This window comes from Drosophila takahashii, chromosome 3R (assembly GCF_030179915.1).
Source record: "Drosophila takahashii strain IR98-3 E-12201 chromosome 3R, DtakHiC1v2, whole genome shotgun sequence".
NCBI classification, from domain to species: domain Eukaryota; kingdom Metazoa; phylum Arthropoda; class Insecta; order Diptera; family Drosophilidae; genus Drosophila; species Drosophila takahashii.
In genome coordinates, this window is record NC_091681.1 from 14,253,926 (window position 1) to 14,271,797 (window position 17,872).

General features: G+C 42.8%; 3 protein-coding genes across 5 annotated transcripts; 1 reads left to right on the top strand and 2 right to left on the bottom strand.

Moving 5' to 3' along the window:
• Window positions 1-683: 683 nt before the first annotated feature.
• l(3)07882 (Nucleolar protein 14 homolog l(3)07882) lies at window positions 684-3,571 on the bottom strand. Its single transcript, XM_017155260.3, has 3 exons — window positions 2,944-3,571; window positions 945-2,886; window positions 684-887 (listed from the first exon to the last, which is right to left on the bottom strand). The coding sequence occupies exons 1-3, from the start codon at window positions 3,461-3,463 to the stop codon at window positions 782-784; spliced, it is 2,568 nt and encodes an 855-aa protein (XP_017010749.2). The 5' UTR covers window positions 3,464-3,571; the 3' UTR covers window positions 684-781.
• A 384-nt stretch (window positions 3,572-3,955) lies between these two features.
• SF1 (splicing factor 1) lies at window positions 3,956-10,101 on the top strand. 3 transcript variants are annotated; one of them, XM_017155262.3, is made up of 6 exons: window positions 3,956-4,294; window positions 4,804-5,435; window positions 5,962-6,096; window positions 6,732-6,807; window positions 7,793-7,945; window positions 8,673-10,101. In XM_017155262.3, exons 1-6 carry the CDS (start codon window positions 4,116-4,118, stop codon window positions 9,895-9,897), a joined length of 2,400 nt encoding a protein of 799 aa, XP_017010751.2. In that variant the 5' UTR covers window positions 3,956-4,115; the 3' UTR covers window positions 9,898-10,101. The 3 variants fall into 3 exon arrangements, 2 of the variants coding, with proteins under 2 accessions (XP_017010751.2, XP_070072204.1); XR_011418889.1 differs by lacking the exon at window positions 6,732-6,807 and having other exon boundaries at window positions 3,957-4,294; window positions 8,673-8,814; XM_070216103.1 differs by lacking the exons at window positions 3,956-4,294; window positions 4,804-5,435; window positions 6,732-6,807.
• Window positions 10,102-10,487: 386 nt separating this feature from the next.
• Window positions 10,488-12,106, bottom strand: Prx3 (Peroxiredoxin 3). Its single transcript, XM_017155195.3, has 4 exons — window positions 11,950-12,106; window positions 11,780-11,846; window positions 11,102-11,243; window positions 10,488-11,044 (listed from the first exon to the last, which is right to left on the bottom strand). The coding sequence occupies exons 1-4, from the start codon at window positions 11,980-11,982 to the stop codon at window positions 10,582-10,584; spliced, it is 705 nt and encodes a 234-aa protein (XP_017010684.1). The 5' UTR covers window positions 11,983-12,106; the 3' UTR covers window positions 10,488-10,581.
• Between the last annotated feature and the right edge of the window lie 5,766 nt (window positions 12,107-17,872).

Here is a 17,872-nt window from a genome sequence, read left to right on the forward strand (position 1 = left end):
AAAAAATGTACAAGGTCTTTGAACTTTCTTTTAAGTAAAATGGATACTCTTGAAATGATTAAATGTTGTTCAGTTCAAAAACTATTACTTCAAGGTGAGAGTTATTATTATAAATATTAAGAAAAACATATTACAACTTTTAACAGATTGTTTAGTAATTTCATTTGTATTCCACTCTCCATTCCAATTAGAGCCCTGCGTAAATCATCCAATTTTTGTTTTATCATAGTATGCCATGAAATTTCTGATTTGTTTAAATCAATTCTATGTGAAATAAATTGAATGTTTTTCTAATTCATTTCGAATTGAATGAATGAATAATTTTTATGAATTTTTTGAATATGACAGATATTTTTTGTGCTTTCTTTTGAGAACAACCTTTTTAAACAAATCAATGTTAACTGCTTGGAAAATAAAATTCATGCCGATTTAATCACAAAATTATGGCCCTTTCTTCTTCAAACGAAAGTGTCGTTTGAATTATTTCGAAATTCATGTCATTCATTTATTCAATTCTATTAAACTCAAAATTCAAATTAATTCATTCATATAAAACAAAAAAATTCAAAATAATTCATTGAATCCATTCCTGCAGGGCTCTAATTCCAATCGACCCACCCTGTTGTTTGTCCATAATCTAGGTTACCTAGATTCTCAGTACTAAATACAATTGTGAAGGTCGATTTTGTGATATTAAAATATAAGCAACAATGCTCTTTACTCTCAGCTTAGTGTAAGGTCTAGCTACAACTAATTCAAAATCAACCTAACTGGAAGACGTCTAGAACTTCTTCTTCTTTTTGGCGCGAGCCAGCTCATTGAGCTCGCCCTGCTGCATGGAGGCCTCCTGGTAGATGCGTTTGACCTTCTCGTGGCGCTCCTTGTCACTGTAGAAAAAAGAGAGGATTAGAATAATTAATTTTCGCCATAAATAGAACACCCACCTTTGCAGAGTCTCCTTGAGCTTGAGCTCCTGGACGAAGGCCGTATCCCTGCGAATCTCCCGGATGGCGCCCTTCTTCTCGCGCTTGATCTTGTGCAGCAGCTTCGCCCGCTCCTCCTTGTCCTTGGTCATCTTTGGTCGCCGTTTGTCATCGTAGACTGCCTCGAATCGGGGCTCCAGTAGCCTGAGTGCCTTGGGTTTCCTTTCTGCCGGAGCCAAGGGTTTCATCTTTTGCGCAGCCAGCTTCTCCGCCAGTTGGTTGGCTTCCTGGTGGTGCAGATGCACATGATCGGGATAGGAATCGAGTGACAGGCGGGCGAGCAATCTTAGGAAGGGTTGGGCGAGGTAGCTGGCACCTACATGCTCCTCCACTAATTGCAAAGCTTCCTTTATCAGCAGAAGCGTTGTATCCAGTGCGCGAACTTTAAAATCGGATGTTATCGTTTGGGTGACCAAGTCGACAGCCTGCAGTTGTTGGGGCTCAAGTTTCTTGCATTCCTTGCTAGCAGGAAGTGCCAGCAGTTTGCTCAAAGGACCATCGCGCTCGAAGGGCGGCGTGATTTCCAACTGTTCGACATCCCGCTTGGGTATGGACATGTGCACAATGCCCTGCAGGAAATTGAAAACAGCAGGCAGCAGTCTCTTCGATTGGGACACAAACTCCAGGACCACAGTGACCAGGAACAGGCCCATGGATATTTCCTGACGCGTTCGCACACGCGCTCTGGACAGGATGTGCTGCATGAATATGAAGCAAGGAGTGGCCACAGGATGACGGAAATCCGATGTTGAGTACAAGTTGCCCACCAGTTTGAAGTAAATTAGAGTGTCCAGTGAAGGGTACATCTTGTGATTTTTCCTGAACTCTGCATACTTTTCTTTAATCACCTCTAGCAATGTATTGGACATTCGTTCGGGATTCAATTGGGTTAGCTCGTATAAATGGGGCATGAGCTTCGAGAGCAGTTGGAAGTGATCACGAATGTCTTGCTCGCTGGCATCCTCAAACAAATCCTTGATGTACTGCAGCAGGAAGGAGTACAACTTGACGACATTCTCGCGGTTGACGCCTTCTAATTTGGGATGATTGCATTTGATGATTCTTTCAACGATGGTGGCTTTCTGGGCAGCAGCGTGTTTGGAAAGGAGTTCGGTAAAGTCCTCGTAGGTCTTTGGCATTTTGATGGTGAATGGAATGCTGGTGTCCAGGGAGGCAGGATATGAATCAGCGGATTTTTTCAACTTCTTTTTGCTAGCCTTAGGTGCTTCTTCCGCCTCGGATTCGCTCTCTGATTCCTTGAGATCACTCAGATTATCGACCTCTGATTCGCTCTCCTCATCGGAGTCTTCCTCCTCCTCTTCCTCGTCACCCTCTTCATCCTCTTCGTTTTCCTCTGCTTTAGCTTCCTTTTTCCCATTGAGATGGGTGCCCAGATTGCCATCCAAATCGTAGGCCAGCGTATCGTCCTCCTCGACATCTCCGCCAGCCATAAAGTAACCATCGTCCAGGTCATCGGCCGAACGATGTTTGGGCTGTGCAGCGGCGGACTCCTCATCCTCCTCGCCCTCTGCCCGCATCCGCCGCAGTCGCTCGTTCTCCAGCTTCTCCAGACGGGCGGCCTCCTGTTTGGCCAGCTCCTCGGGATTGATTAGCTTATCGGTGACACTGCCGCGCGGCTCGAAAATCATCTCCTTGAGCAGCTTGTCGTAGGCATCCGGCGGCGGCTTGGCGTCCTGCTCATCCTTGGTGGCCTTGGCCACCAGCGGCAGCAGCAGCTTGTAGTTGGCGTCCAGTTTCTCGGTGAGATCGAACACCTCGTCCTTCTCCTTGGCGATCTCGTTCTTGCGGCGCTTTTGCTCGACGATCATCTCATCGATGGCCGTTTGGCGATCCTGGGCAGTGTCGCCATCGCCACCGAAGTGGGCAGCAGATGTGAACTCGGCTAGAAAAAAAAGGGTAGTTAACTGAAGGGTTCAATTGGGTAATCATTTAGTTATACCATCTAGTCGCTCGTCGTCCAGCTCCTCGTCGTCGGAGCGCTCATCCCTGTACTGCTCGATCTCCTCCAGCGTTTGGCCCCTGTGCGTCAGCAGCTCGTCGTCGTTGAGGTTGAACTTCTCCGCCTTCTGGTTGGACCGCACCTGGGACATCTTCTCGGCCAAGTAGCGGGCATTCATCACGGACTCGGTTAGCTGATCGCCACTCAAATGCTTGCCAATCCGGTTGTCCCTGAATCGATTCGTCTTGTGCTTCACCACGAACTGTTGCCCCAGCGTTTGGGCTCGCTTCTGGAGAGCCTTCGCCCGCGAGACGCCCGGCATTCCCCTGTCATGCTTGCAGATCCTGCCCAGAATCTGGAACTTCTCCTTGTTTACATGCACATCGAAGGGATTCTGATTCGGATTTCGGCCGCGATTGCTCGACTGAGCCGCCGTGCTGTCGAACGGATTGTTCGACGACTTGACCGTCTTCTTGGCGTAAACCGCATCGGCGCTGGCCTTTTTCCCCTTGGCCACCATGGTTTTTAATTCGAGTTTTACCGGATAAATCAAATCGAGCTCATGGAGCAAAACAAAACACCGCACACGTGCAACCGAAAACGTACTAACGCGTTTCGGAAATCCCAAAAACAGTGTTGGCTAAGGCTGGGAACAGTCACGGGTGAGAAGTGAGAACATTTAAAATCGTTCGGAAAAACAAGTACCTCAGATAAAAAGTAAATAAAAAAATCAGAATCTTGCTAGCACTTGGTTTACTGGTTACAAATACATTTAGCTCAAAGTATGCGAAGAGACTGGCTGTCTGTATAATATTTTTATAAATTGTAATTTGTGAACGCATTTTTATAAGTTTATCAATTACTGAAATATTTAACATAAAATAAAATATAGGGCTATATAAAGTGAATAACTTAAATATTTAAATAAAGACTGGATCCACATTCGTGACCTGTGACAAGTAACAGCTACCCATGCCCAACACTAATAGCCTGCCTTTTCCAACACTGAACCACGTCGCCATTTTCGTTTCGTTCCGTGCCACAAAAATTTTCACACGCAACGCCGAGTACTGAAAAAATCGGTTTTTACATTTTAACGTGTGTTTTCAATTGTTCTGACTTTTGCGCGGCTGTAATTAGCGAGTTGTGGGTGTGAAAATTGTGAGGAAAGCATGAGCGCAACGCCGCCGGACTTACTTTCCTTGGCGGTGGCCAGAGCAGCCGCAGTCGTCGCCTCTGCCAACGGCGGCAGCAGCAGAGCCGCTGATAAGGAGCGCTCCCGCTCCAAGGATCGTAGCAGGGACAAGGACAAGGACAGGGACAAGGAGCGGGACAAGGACAGGAAGAGAAGGTGGGTGTTCAGGGGGAAAAGCTATTTTCACCCATAAATTTACCATTAAAAATAGCCTTTAAAGTAGGTGACAAGAATACCCCTTTAGTATACACATTTTCCACGATCGATGTCCTTTCTCATACAAAAAAGATGTCCAGCTTGAATGTCATCCTCCCCTATTTTAGACAGACAATAAGAAGCCTCTTTTTATCGTATTAATCAGCATAATTACCACTTCTTATCCCGATCTGATATTACCTTACCTTTATATACATTTCTCGGTAATACATATGTATATCAATAAAGAAACCTTCTTGAAATCGTTTCGTAAGTTTAAATGATAAATGAGGATCCTTAAGTAATTTCCAGTAGTTTCAAAACTTTTTTAACTTTTACTGTAAAGCACTAAAACATAGAACTTTAAAAGATAATATATATACCTGATCATTTACTATTAAGCTATAAAAACCTTAACCTAAAAATTTAATAAATTTATTTATATAATAACCGATTTTTTCATCTTCCAGGGACAGGGACAGCCGAGACCGGGACAGCAAGCGCCGGGATGACCGCGATAAAGACCGCGACCGTGATCGCGAGCGTGACAGGGATCGCGACCGTGACCGGGACTCCCGCTCGAATCGCAGCAAGTCGCGGAACTACGACGACCACGACCGCCGGAGGAAGCGGTCCCGCAGCAGGGACCGGGATCGTGAACGCAAGCGGGACAGGGATCGTGATTCGCGCTCGAGGCGCAGCAACTCGCGGGGCGGACGAGGGGGCGATGATTACGACCGCAGTCGTCGTCGCCGCTCCCGCAGTCGCAGCTACGAGCGGCGGCGAAATGATCGGGGTGGCCAGAGAGATCAGCCGTCGCAAAGGAGCAGCAGGGAACGCACACATGTTAACCCTTTCGACACGTCGAACAGTCGAAATTCACTCAACCAGGATCACGATCAGCCGAGAATTCCCTCGCTCTTCGACCGACAGCCGCAGGGATTGGAAACCATTAGGGAGGAGTCAAGGGAACCGCGGTTCGACCTTTCGCAGACCATCCAGGAGCTGATGGGCAACGCGGGAGGCAGCAAGGGATTCGCCTCGTTCTTTAACAACCAGAACAGCAACGACTCCAACAGCAATGGGGCTTTTGATAACGCAAGTAAGTTTGGAATTTTAATATCTCCCTATTTACTAGAGCCCTGCACAAGTAACCTGCCTTGTTTGTCAAACCTTAAATCCAAGCGACCTACTTGAAACCCATTTAACTTGGGTCGTTTGGGTTTGGGTAAATGAGTCAATTTTTACCCAAACACAAATACCCAAAACCCAAACGACCTAAGTCAAATGGGTTTCAAGTAGATCAGTTCGGCTTTTAGGTTACCCAAAGAAACAAATTGATTTTTAAATAAGACGATTATTACAATTTTCACAGCTCATCGACCCGTCGCGAATTTTTAAGGTCAAGGGTGTTATTTGTGTATAATATTTGGTACAGATGTATAATCCACGAAAACATATTCTCTTGTTCTAAAGAATTCGCGGCTTTTGAAAAATCAATATAGAATATATCATCAGGTTTCTTAGTTAAGTTATGTATGATCCACACAAATAAATCCTCTTGTTCCTAAGAATTCGCGGTATAGTATTTACTATGAACATTTAACTAACTTATGTTCCTTTTTCAGTGGACAGCGCTGCGGAGCGAAAGAGGAAGCGCAAGTCGCGCTGGGGCGGCAGTGAGAACGACAAGACCTTCATACCCGGCATGCCCACCATACTGCCCTCCACTTTGGACCCGGCCCAGCAGGAGGCCTATCTAGGTAATACGATGCCCCAAATCGCAGCTGATCCTGCAAACTAAGTTAGCTTGTAAGCACTACAACTAGTTCTAAGTCTAATGACAACAAATTAAGGATGAAAACTGAGAGAAAGGGACTGAGAGAGCCACACTTCAGAATCAGACGTCGGGGACGAGCAGCTGGTGCAGAGATCGTAAACCAATCTAAAATCTGAATCCAACAACAAACGGCATTGAGCTACTTATAATAATCTCTCGTTCTCTTTTTGAAGGGATTCCGGCGTGGCACACAAACGATACGAAACGATACGACATGAGTTGCATTCCAAATCGGCTAGAAAACTCGTATACAGAACATTTATATGGCTGTTCGGCTTATATTTATTTTTGCAGAGATTAATGCGCTATTTAACTAATCAAATTGAACCCCCACTCAAGTAATTAATGATCTAACTCAATTGTAACGCTCACAGCATTTTCAGTTAGTTTAGGAGCGGACACACTAAGCGAAACAAGTCCAAATAGCCACAAAATCCCACTTGACCCCCCATTTAATTGATATCTCTTCAATTCTCTAGAAAACCAGCATGTGACGTTTACTAATGTCGGGGTTGCGCTCGATTTTCTTCTTTCTTTTCTAACGCCTTCTAATTGCAGTTCAATTTCAAATCGAGGAGATCAGCCGCAAGCTGCGAACCGGCGACCTGGGCATCACGCAGAATCCGGAAGAAAGGTTTGATACAGTTCTCTCTCCCCCACTGAGTCTCTCAATCAAAGGTCTCGCCCGTGTAACCAGACACCCACTGAGCAGCAATGACCCTCCCGGAAAAGACGGCCGGAAGGATGAGTCCATGGTTCCAACAGGTTTCATTGTGGCATGCCATTGATTTGCGGGGTTCCACAAATATCTCTATTATCTTAAGATTCACTGGGTGATGTGTCACTCTGAATTCATTTTTAAATACAGTAGATATCGGTTGGGAAGATGTTTTAAAATGTTCTAAAAATGAGATTTAATAATGGCAATCAGAATTCTTTACATAACCGACATTTACTGTATTTAGTATTAACAAGGAAGTCGTGTATTTAAATCAAAGACGCCGCGCGTGTAAATCCTAACTAATTCTTAAACTAAAGGCGAAAATTTCCCATAAATCCAAAGGCTGTCTGGAGGCTAACCGAATGGGCTGGGCTTTGTAGTTAATTTGATTACCGAAAATATATTTTTTAACTAATGATACTCTTCAAGGGATTCTAGAGACAGCGATCAAATCAGTGATCGATTGAATGATCCCATCCAAAAGGGCAACAAATAAGTAAGCGCCTGGCGATAACCGAAATAGATTCTACATTTTCATTAATGTCAACTCTTCTTCTCTTCCACTAAGCGTCCCGGTAGTTCGGGTTTCTCGCAAAGAAATCCAGGGTGCGACAGACACAGACACACAGAAACGAAATAGAAACAGCTACCGAATCGAACGAATTAATCAAAATTCTTCTTTTCTCAATTTCCCAGCGAATAATTACTTTCTGCTAATGCTAATGAACCACTTGATTAATGAATTTGATTTGCAACTTCCAGCATATTCGATAAAAGTTATTTGTTAGTACGTAGGTTAAGATCACTAAGTCTAGCGCCAATAGAGCATCCTTTCGCCGATGAGCTCAAGATCCGTCTCACCAAAGTCGCCTCTTCCCTCTGCTCCTCTCGCCCGCAGGTCCCCCTCGCCGGAGCCCATTTACAGTTCTGATGGCAAGCGGCTGAACACCCGTGAGTTTCGCTACAGGAAGCGACTGGAGGAACAGCGTCACCAGCTGATTGTCAAGATGCAGACGGTGAACCCCGAGTTCAAGCCACCGGCGGACTACAAGTGAGTGGGGTTTATAGCAGGGACCGTAATCATTATAAGTGAAAAAATAAAAATCTTCATTTAATGATTATTTTGTAAGCAAAAAAAAATATCAGTGCGATTGCAGCCGTTCTGTACGGAATCTTACAAAGTTTTAAATTTGTGCTTGTAGGTAGAACCACGGAGCACACATCGAGTTAATAAAAGAAAGTGATTTCTTTGTATAAACTTTTTAAAACGCGGGTTTCAGTTCACAAGAGGTATGCATAAATACAAAACATTGTATCAACCTTAGGACTTAACAAGATGTTATGAACTATTGCACTTAGTGTGTTTGTCCACCGAGCTGTAAGCAAGAATTTGATTCCCGCAGAAACTGTTTTTTTATACAAAAAGTTGTTTTTGTTTTTTTTAAGCGGTTTACTAAGAACATTTATTTTTTTATTTTTTTTTTATTTATTTTTCTTTACTGGATATGTTCTCCGTGGTTCTACCTACAAGAGCACATTTAAATCTTTGTAAAATTCCGCGTAGGACGGCTGCAATCTAACTTTGAGTGATATTTCTAAGCAAAATAATATCGCTCACAAAATAATCATTATTTCTGAGTGATATTTTTTTTCGCTTACAAAAAATTCATAAAATGGAGATTTTTATTTTTTACTCAAAAAAAAAATACTCATTATTTTCGGTCTCTGGTTTATAGTTTGGAGTACTTCAGACAATGTCTAATTTAAACTATTTCTAGGCCGCCTGTCACTCGAGTCAGCGACAAGGTGCTAATCCCACAGGAGCAGCACCCCGACATCAACTTCGTGGGCCTGCTGATCGGGCCGCGCGGCAACACGCTCAAGGCAATGGAGAAGGATACGGGCGCCAAGATCATAATTCGCGGCAAGGGATCGGTGAAGGAGGGCAAAGTGGGGCGCAAGGATGGCCAACCGTTGCCGGGCGAGGACGAGCCGCTGCATGCCTTCATCACCGCGCCCAATCCGGAGGCGGTGCGCAAGGCGGTGGACAAGATCAAGGACGTCATCCGGCAGGGCATCGAAGTGCCCGAGGGTCACAACGATCTGCGCAGGATGCAGCTGCGCGAGTTGGCCCAGCTGAACGGAACCCTGCGGGAGAACGACATCCAGCGCTGTACGTGCGGCTCAACGGACCACAAATCTTGGCAGTGTCCCGATAAGCCGATCATCACGAACACCATTGTGTGCACCTCGTGTGGCGGAACGGGCCATTTGACCAAGGATTGCCGCAACAAGCGCCCCGGGTCCGGAGCACCGGGCATGGCTTGCGAGGACTCGCAGGCCAAGATCGACGAGGAGTACATGAGCTTGATGGCAGAGTTGGGCGAAGGACCGCCGCCGGCAGCAGCGTCTGCCAAGCCCGAACCGCCGGCCAACAGTGGTCCCCAGTTGCACCGGGCCAGCTACAGCATCTTCGATAAGAAGCCCTCCCAAATGCAGGCCATCCAGTCGCCACCGAGCTCCTCGTCGTCGCGAGATCACCAGCGCGACATGGGCGGATGGGGAGCGGCGGCGCACGATCACGGCATGGGCATGGAGCACGGTATGGGATTGGATCAGCACGGTGGTCACGGTCACGGCATGGCAGCGATGGATCACGGCATGAGCCTGGGCATGGAGCACGCCATGGCGGCCTATGTACCGGCACCGCCGGGCTCCCAGGCGCCGCCGCCGATGCCGCCGCCGCTGATGCCTTGGATGAGCGCACCGCAACCGCCGCCGCCGGCGACGGAACCGATGAATCCACCCATACCGGGCACCCTGCCCCCGCTCATACCGCCGCCACCTGGCACCACCAGTGCCCCGCCAATGCCGCCGTGGGGCGGAGGCGCCTACAGTGGCTGGGGTGGCGGCTATGCGCCGCCTCCACCTCCGCCCTGCGCCCCGCCGCCACCAACCTTGAGCCTGTCGCAGCCGCCGCCACCTCCGCCGCCCTCCACTTGATCTTGTGGATTTTAAATGGGAGCGATGCTCAGTTGCTCCGACGAAAGTGCTTAACCGCATGAGACTGTCCCTGCAATCAATTGTAAACGTAATACTAATCCCCGACCACACTAATCGCTTTCACTGTAATTGATAATTGAGATAAACCTACAAAACTAATTTGTATTTTACGATGCTTCAAATAAAGGACGGAATTAAATAATTCGATTTGTGATTTCACTTTTAATGGCCGGTGATTACATTTTGCGGAAATTAATGAACGTGTCTTGCACTCAAGCATTATTGGGCAGTCGAAAATATATTATATAGGTATATTATAAACATAATACTATTCCCCGACCACATTAATCGCTTTCACCATAATTGATAATTGAGATAAACCTACAAAACTAATTTTTATTTTACGATGCTTCAAATAAAGAACGGAATTAAATAATTCAAGAAGTGTTCCTTCAATTTCTTGTAAATTAATGAATGTGTCTTGCATTCATAAATATATATAATCTGATCCGCATTAATAAAATTACATATATCTACGATATTAAAAAAAATAATTTGATTAAATTATCGCGCATATTCAGAAGTACAAATTAGAATTTCCAATCTCTCTCTTCTTTATTCTTCGAGTCTTCTTTTGTAGTGTAGTGAATGTTTCAGGTGTGTTAGAAATAATCAAATTATCCTCTAGCCGTGCTTGCTGAAGTACTTCTTGGACTCCTCCACATCGGGCTTAATGGTGGCCGGATTCGACTTGGGGTTCCAGTTGGCCGGGCACACCTCTCCGTGCTGCTCGACGAACTGGAAGGCCTTGATCAGGCGCAGGACCTCGTCGACGGATCGGCCCACGGGCAGGTCGTTGATGGAGTACTGGCGCAGGATGCCATTGGGATCGATGATGAAGGTTCCGCGCAGCGAGATGCCCTCCTTGTCCAGCAGCACATCGTAGTCGGCGGAGATCTTCTTGGTCAAATCGGAGAGGAGCGGGTAGCTCAGCTGGCCCACTCCGCCGTTCTTGCGGTCCACATTGCACCAGGTGAGATGGCTGAAGTGGGAGTCCACGGAAACGCCCAGAACCTCGGCATTGATGTCGTGGAACTCCTTGATCCGCTCACTAAATGCAACGATTTCCGTGGGACAAACGAATGTGCTGCGAATGGGATTAAAGGTTAGTACAGGGATTTAGTGGTACAGAGATAGAACTCACAAATCCAGTGGGTAGAAGAACAGCACCAGGTACTTGCCCCTGTAGTCCTCCAGCTTCACCTCCTGGAAGCTGTTGCCCACCACCGCCAGACCCTTGAAATCGGGAGCGGGCTGCTGGACGCGGACTGCGGCAAGGGGAGCGGCTGGAAAAGGGGTTACAAAATTAATTAAAAATAGTAGAAAACTTTAAAGGAGAATTTCCAGCTTACTAGATGGTATTTAAAGCTCCAAACCACTAAGTTATAAAGCAAAACTGGTTGATTAGATTTTACATAACTAAAATTTATATTGTAAATGCAAGGCTTACGCTTAAACACGTTAAAACTGTTCTATTTTAATAAAGTAATGTGAAATTACTTTAATTAAAAAGTAATGAAGTTTGTCTTCTTAAAGTACATATGAAAAACCAATCTTGAAAGCCAGAAAATAGGATAGTCCTTCTATAGAAAATTCGAGCTTTGGAAGTTTATCTCTTCATGTACATATGAATAACCAATATTAAAAACTAGGAAATAGGATCTTAAATAGACTATAATGCTGAATACACCAAGTATTTCAGAACACTGAGACTAAACCCTTTATATGGTCAGATCACTGCTGCCAGGTACCAATGAACTCCTAACTTGGAACCAAAAGACCACCCTGTAAATGGGTCTAAATATCGGGGATCTTAACTCACTCTGGTGCAGCAGACGTGCGGCAAACTGTTTCTGCTGACTCAGGATGGCCTTGCCAAACAGCGGCACCTGCAATGCATAACAAATATTTCAGATGGATTCGCGGGTTCAGCCAATTACGTAATCGCTGTGGCATGTTTTTGAAAAGTACTCGGTCCTTCGATCAACTTACGTTGCGAATCAGTGTGCGTCCCACGAAAGACATCTTGTTCTTTGCAGTCTAACTAATTACGTATCAATAAGGCTTATTTTAAGTGAGAATTTGACCAAAAGCCGGCAGAACTTTTGCTAAAAAACAAAACTTTTGACAGCTGAGAGTTAGAGCTGGGAAAACATCGATGGTACTATCGAGTGAGCGTCGTTCAGGGCATTATCGATGTTTTTAAATCGATATCTCGATAAGAATATGGCGCGATTTTCAATTTATTTATTTATTGTTAATAATGTTGTTTATTATTTAATTAAATGTAGTCGTTGAGCGAACTGCCACAATGTCTTAAAATAATTGATAGCACAACGTAATTTAGTTTTATTTAAAATAACTAAACTAATTGAAATTAAATTTTCAACAATTATGTAAAACGTCAACTCTAATTGTTAATTGTATTAAATTTTATTAAATGTAAGATAAAAGTGTAAAACTCTAATATAAGTAGGGGCCTACATATTATCCTTATTCTTAATATTGTTTTTGTGACTAGTGCATTAATTTATAAGGAAATCCTTGTAGTACCAGGAAATAAAAAATGTGCGTTTATAAAGTATTTTAAATTATTATTTTTAAAACCATTACAACTTAAATAACTAAAACCTATAACTAATAACGTATTAAATGTAAGATTTTAGGTTTATTCTAAAACCATTAAGACAATTTAAATTAAATTAATTTTTTTAATAAACCCAGAATGATAGTCTTTAAAAAATGCGTAATTTTCAAAAATGTATCTAGTCAAAGAAGATATTCTTCCATTGAAGACAAGAGATCAACATATCTCCTATGATAACCTCCGCCCTGCTTACATGCGTAGCTCTGATTTATTAAAACCACCGCCCCATGTCCCTCAGAATCCGTATTTGCTCTGGTCCATCTTGTTGTCCTGCCACGTCCTTTGTGAGTGGATAATGGAAAGTGTAGCAAAATATTTACCACGCACTGCACACGCCGCACAATGGTAATGAGCCTCTTACCCGTCCAACTATTTGCACTACATGTGTTTTGTTCGCCGCTCGTTAATCCACTAAATGCCCGAAAGCGGCTCAAATCTCCAGGCTTTGGATTCTCTCCCTCAAGGATGGTTTGGGTTTTGTCTTTTCCCGGCTTCAATGCACGATCTAGATACTTTTGTATCCAGCTAGATGCCGCCGCGTTCGCATCGGGATCCGAACAATGAAGAAAGATACACATTCGTGCCCAAATATTTTTGCATATTTGGCCTGAAGTTGGCAAAACATCTGACGGATAGCAAAACGCCCACACACTTAGTTCCCCTGTTCCGTTTTCTAATCCAGAACCATATCCACATACCATTCCCTCCTGATCTCGAGTGGCAGTTGCCCTGCTCTTCTGCTGATGGGTCCACCAATGACGCTCGACTCTCTGGCTTTCCCGCAATTAGTCAATTCCCATGTTTGCAATTACGCTCGTGCCTCCCCCAAATTTGGCATCCCCCTGGCAAGGGGTGGTAACTACCCACTCAACTCCCCACCTCGTTTGCCCGCTTTTACAATTTTCGCTGCTTTTCATCTGTAATTTGGCGCAAATTACGCGCTCCAAGTGGCTACCCACCTACTCAGCCCTCTCCACATTCCCTTTTCCCTTGCCCAAAAATACACTGGGAAAAGTACTATTAAACAATGTTTTAAATAATGTAAAATAAATGGTCTAACTCCATATTTATGTATTTATTTTGATAATAATATTCCTTGGGCTTTATCAGTTTGAGATTATTATATCGAAATATATTTAAGAAAGATAGTATTTTTATACCCTTGCAGAGGGTATTATAATTTTGGTCAGAAGTTTGTAACGCAGTGAAGGAGACGTTTCTGACCCCATAAAGTATATATATTAGGGTGGGTTGATTTGGGACCCCAAAAATCGTATAGGGGGAACGTAATCTTTAAAGGATTCTAAGCCATATTGGCGAACATACTTATGGTCTAAAATGATGTTTGACCCCCCCCAAACGCGAATGAAAAATACTGTTTTTTTGAGAAAAATATCATAGTAGTCAGCACATTTATAGTACTGAATATCAATTTCAAATTTTTATTTTAAATTTAATAATACATCTGAGCTGACTACTATGATATTTTCCTCAAAAAAACAGTATTTTTCATTCGCGTTTGGGGGGGGTCAAACATCATTTTAGACCATAAGTATGTTCGACAATATGGCTTAGAATCCTTTAAAGATTACGTTCCCCCTATACGATTCATCACTTTTTTCGGCCCCATACAAATCGACCCGCCCTAATATATATTCTTGATCAGGATCGATAGGGGAGTCGATATAGCCATGTCCGTCTGTCCGTCTGTCCGTCTGTTTCAATACCGTTTGCGAGCTCAGTTTAAAAGCTAGCGCCTTGAAATTTTCACAGTCGTCCTAAAACATGTGTACGCAGATCAAGTTTGAAAGCCGACCCGATCGGACGTCTATATCCTATAGCTCCCATAGGAACAATCGGATATAGCTTTCACAAAATGAAGATATTTCGCTCAGTGTAAGAGCTTTTGACATGAATCTTATTCTTTTACGCATACCTTGATCAGGGTAAAAGCGCGTGCCGATCGGACGTCTATATCTTATAGCTCCCATAGGAACAATAGGGTGAAATCGGTAAAAATTTGTCGTTTTTCAGGATATTTCGCGCAAAATATAAGCTATTCCCATGAAACTTTCCAAATCGTATTTTTTTGTTCGTACCTTGATCAGGGTAAAAGCGCGTGCCGATCGGACGTCTATATCATATAGCTCCCATAGGAACAATAGGGTGAAAAATTTTAAATTTTTATTTTTTTCAATTTGAAATATTTTGTTGTTTATTAATTCATGTTGCTATTTTAGTCAAGTTTTCATTAGTCAAATCTGCAAGGGTATTAAAACTTCGGCTTGCCGAAGTTAGCTTCCGTCCTCGTTTAATTTACTTTTCAATCTTATATTATTTTAATCAAAATAAAATGTATAATTAAACATTATCAATTCTTATGATTTACCTAAATGTTGTATGGAAAAATAATATTTTTTAATTTACTTTTCAGTTTAAAAGTATTTCAGGATCAAAATAAAATGTATAATTATTAATTAAACATTTTCAATTATCATGATTTATCTGAACCTTATATGGTATTTTCCCCTTTTTCTACTTTTCTCACGAGTCTTTTTTCCAGTGCACTTGGTCGTTAACTTGTTTATGAGTTGGGGCCTCGGCACTGGGGTCGTGGGCTGCGTTAAAAGGCAGCGCTAAGTAATTACCGGCAGCTTGCTGAGGGGCCCCGAAAAGTGTGTGTATACCGGGGATTTCCAGGAACTCCCCGCGCACGCTTAGCAAATCCATGGCCCTGCACTAATTCCCAGACAGTTGGACTACTTTTACCAATTAAAAGTGCACGTCGCTTTGTCTGCGAGGGACCAGACCATTTCGGATCGGGATGCGTATCGCTATTCCACCTCCGCCCGCTGGATTTGCGCAGATTTGCATAATTTAAACAAACACTTGGGCACTTGAAAAGCGGTGCTCGTGTGCCGCACTCGAAGGATCTCTGCAGGATGAGCAGATTCGGGGGATTCTCGGGGATTTTTTCGAAGGCGTTGCCGACATTCACACGCACCTCGCCCCGTCCCTTTTCATTTCCCTTCGAGGGCGACGTCTCCCTCGCACTTTCATTGTCAAACAGATGCCGTCATATTAGCACAAATCTGCTTAGGTCTTTGTTGCCATCTCGAGTGCTGCTGGCCCAGATTCGGAGGATCTTGATTTGTGACAATCGTCACAATGCCGGGGCTTAGGTTGCTACGAGGTGCCGAGGTGCCGAGTGCTCCTGTCCGGGGCAACGCGTAATCCTGATGCAAATCTAGCTAATGTGATTCGTATCAGTCGCATCTATCCATATCCTTTGCCATCTTCATCGCCTTGCAATTCGCCGCCCTGATGTTCTTTTTTAACACTTTTGTGTTTGGAAATTCGAGATGTTCGCCGGTTAATTAAGAAAGTGTGCAGGGAGAAAAAATGAACACAAAAGGCGTGAGAACTCGGTTCAGTTTGGAGAAACTTCTTCACACCTGCCCCATCCTTTCTAGATCTTAAAATGGTTAAAATATTATTTTATTTGCAAGACTCATATTTAAAATCGCTTTTATTTTACAATATATCCGGTTCACTCAAAGTAAATCGGAATATCTCATCAACAGAGTTTTAAGTAGTACGCCTATCGCATTTATTCCCCGATATTCACACAGAAAAGGCATTAAAATGACGTTAAAATTACTGCCATTGATTTCTCCCATTATAGCCGCAATGGCTGCCAACAGGATTCCATTCTCTTATTATTGCAACAATTTGAATACATTTATAAAAAGATCTGGCTCGACCATTAATAATAATTGCTGTGGTTTAAATTTTAATGGCAATTGTTGGTGAACAAACGCGATGAACAGAAACAGCAGAAAGTGGGCTGCACTCGAATGCCAATGGAGCTTCTCTCGACCCGGTTAATTTGTATTTATTGCAATGGAGAGTTATGTGCAATCGATGTGGTGGTAACGCAAACAGCTAAAATGCATTTGCAACTTAAATCGGGGGAAATTGGAAAAAGATATTGTACATGACATATGTATGTGTATAAATGGAAAAAGCTAATCGGATAATTCGATTTTATGTTATTAATTGTTTTTTTTAACTAGACGCTTTTTTTTTTATGCATTTTACATAGTTTTACAAAAAACACATTATTTATTCGTGGTAATTATAAAATGTAAGGACTTTTGTGTTTACAAAGGCACTTTACTATTTAATTGGTTTTTTATGATCGGATGTTTATATCACTCATTAAACTATTTTTATTTTTGAAGAGGTTAGTAATTAAAGAAGTTGAATGAAAATTAAATCAACTTTTTTTCTATTAACAGTTACAAACGTTTTAATTTAATTTACATGTGAAAATGGTTTGTATGACCCTCTCGCCGAAAATAACACTGTGCAGCATTTTTAGTGCTTTTTAAATTTACCTCGATGGATGCTATATTTTTGGATTCGTTACGAATTCCCAAGTTAAACTGCGTTTTCCAAAAAGTTCCCCGACGCAAGGATTCTTAGCAAAAGGACCTCAAAGTTCGAAAAATGCTGAAATTGGCCAACTTTGCGGAGCTCTCAGAGGCAAATGGATGCATGGTTTGATTCGATGTTAAAGTTTTTTAAAAGATACACCCTTTATCTTTTAAACCCTATACTTAAAAAATTTTTAAGATTTTTTTTAAGGCAGAAACAAATTCTAGAAAACAAATTCAAAAAACATAAATGTATACAGCTGCGGTCAAAATGGTAGTAGTGTTGCCGCCCTGTGTATTTAAAAGTTTGTTGTTGTAATTGATCTTTTCCTGGTAACATTGTATTGATTATAATTTTACTATTAGACTAATTGGATAAGAAAAAATTACAACATCAAACTTTTAACAACACAAGGCGGCAACACTGCTACTATTTTGACCGCAGCTGTATGTTTTTCAGTTTTTTGACTATGTTTTTTGGAATTTATTTCTGCCTTAAAAAAAATCCTAAAATTATTTTATGTTTGGGGTTTGAAAGATAAAGGGTGTATCTTTTAAAAAACTTTAACTTCGAACCAAGCCATGCATCCATTTGCCTCTGAGAGCTCCGCAAAGTTGGTCAATTTCAGCATTTTTCGAACTTTGAGGTCCTTTTGCTAAGAATCCTTGCGTCGGGGAACTTTTAGGAAAACGCAGTTTAACTTGGGAATTCGTAACGAATCCAAAAATATAGCATTCATCGAGGTTAATTTTTGATGCTGCATAGTGTAATCGCTCCACCCCCTAGGACGCTTTTCTTGATTTTCAAAGCAATCGCAACAATTCAATC

Excerpts from the sequence above, each read along its gene's own strand:
- SF1 (XM_017155262.3), top strand. The coding sequence starts at position 4,116 with ATGAGCGCAACGCCGCCGGACTTACTTTCCTTGGCGGTGGCCAGAGCA. Across the intron at positions 6,097-6,731 it reads CCAGCAGGAGGCCTATCTAG|TTCAATTTCAAATCGAGGAG; the intron begins GTAATACGATGC and ends TTCTAATTGCAG. Across the intron at positions 6,808-7,792 it reads ACGCAGAATCCGGAAGAAAG|GTCCCCCTCGCCGGAGCCCA; the intron begins GTTTGATACAGT and ends TCTCGCCCGCAG.
- Prx3 (XM_017155195.3), bottom strand. The coding sequence starts at position 11,982 with ATGTCTTTCGTGGGACGCACACTGATTCGCAAC. Across the intron at positions 11,847-11,949 it reads GACGCACACTGATTCGCAAC|GTGCCGCTGTTTGGCAAGGC; the intron begins GTAAGTTGATCG and ends TATGCATTGCAG. Across the intron at positions 11,244-11,779 it reads CGCACGTCTGCTGCACCAGA|CCGCTCCCCTTGCCGCAGTC; the intron begins GTGAGTTAAGAT and ends CCCCTTTTCCAG.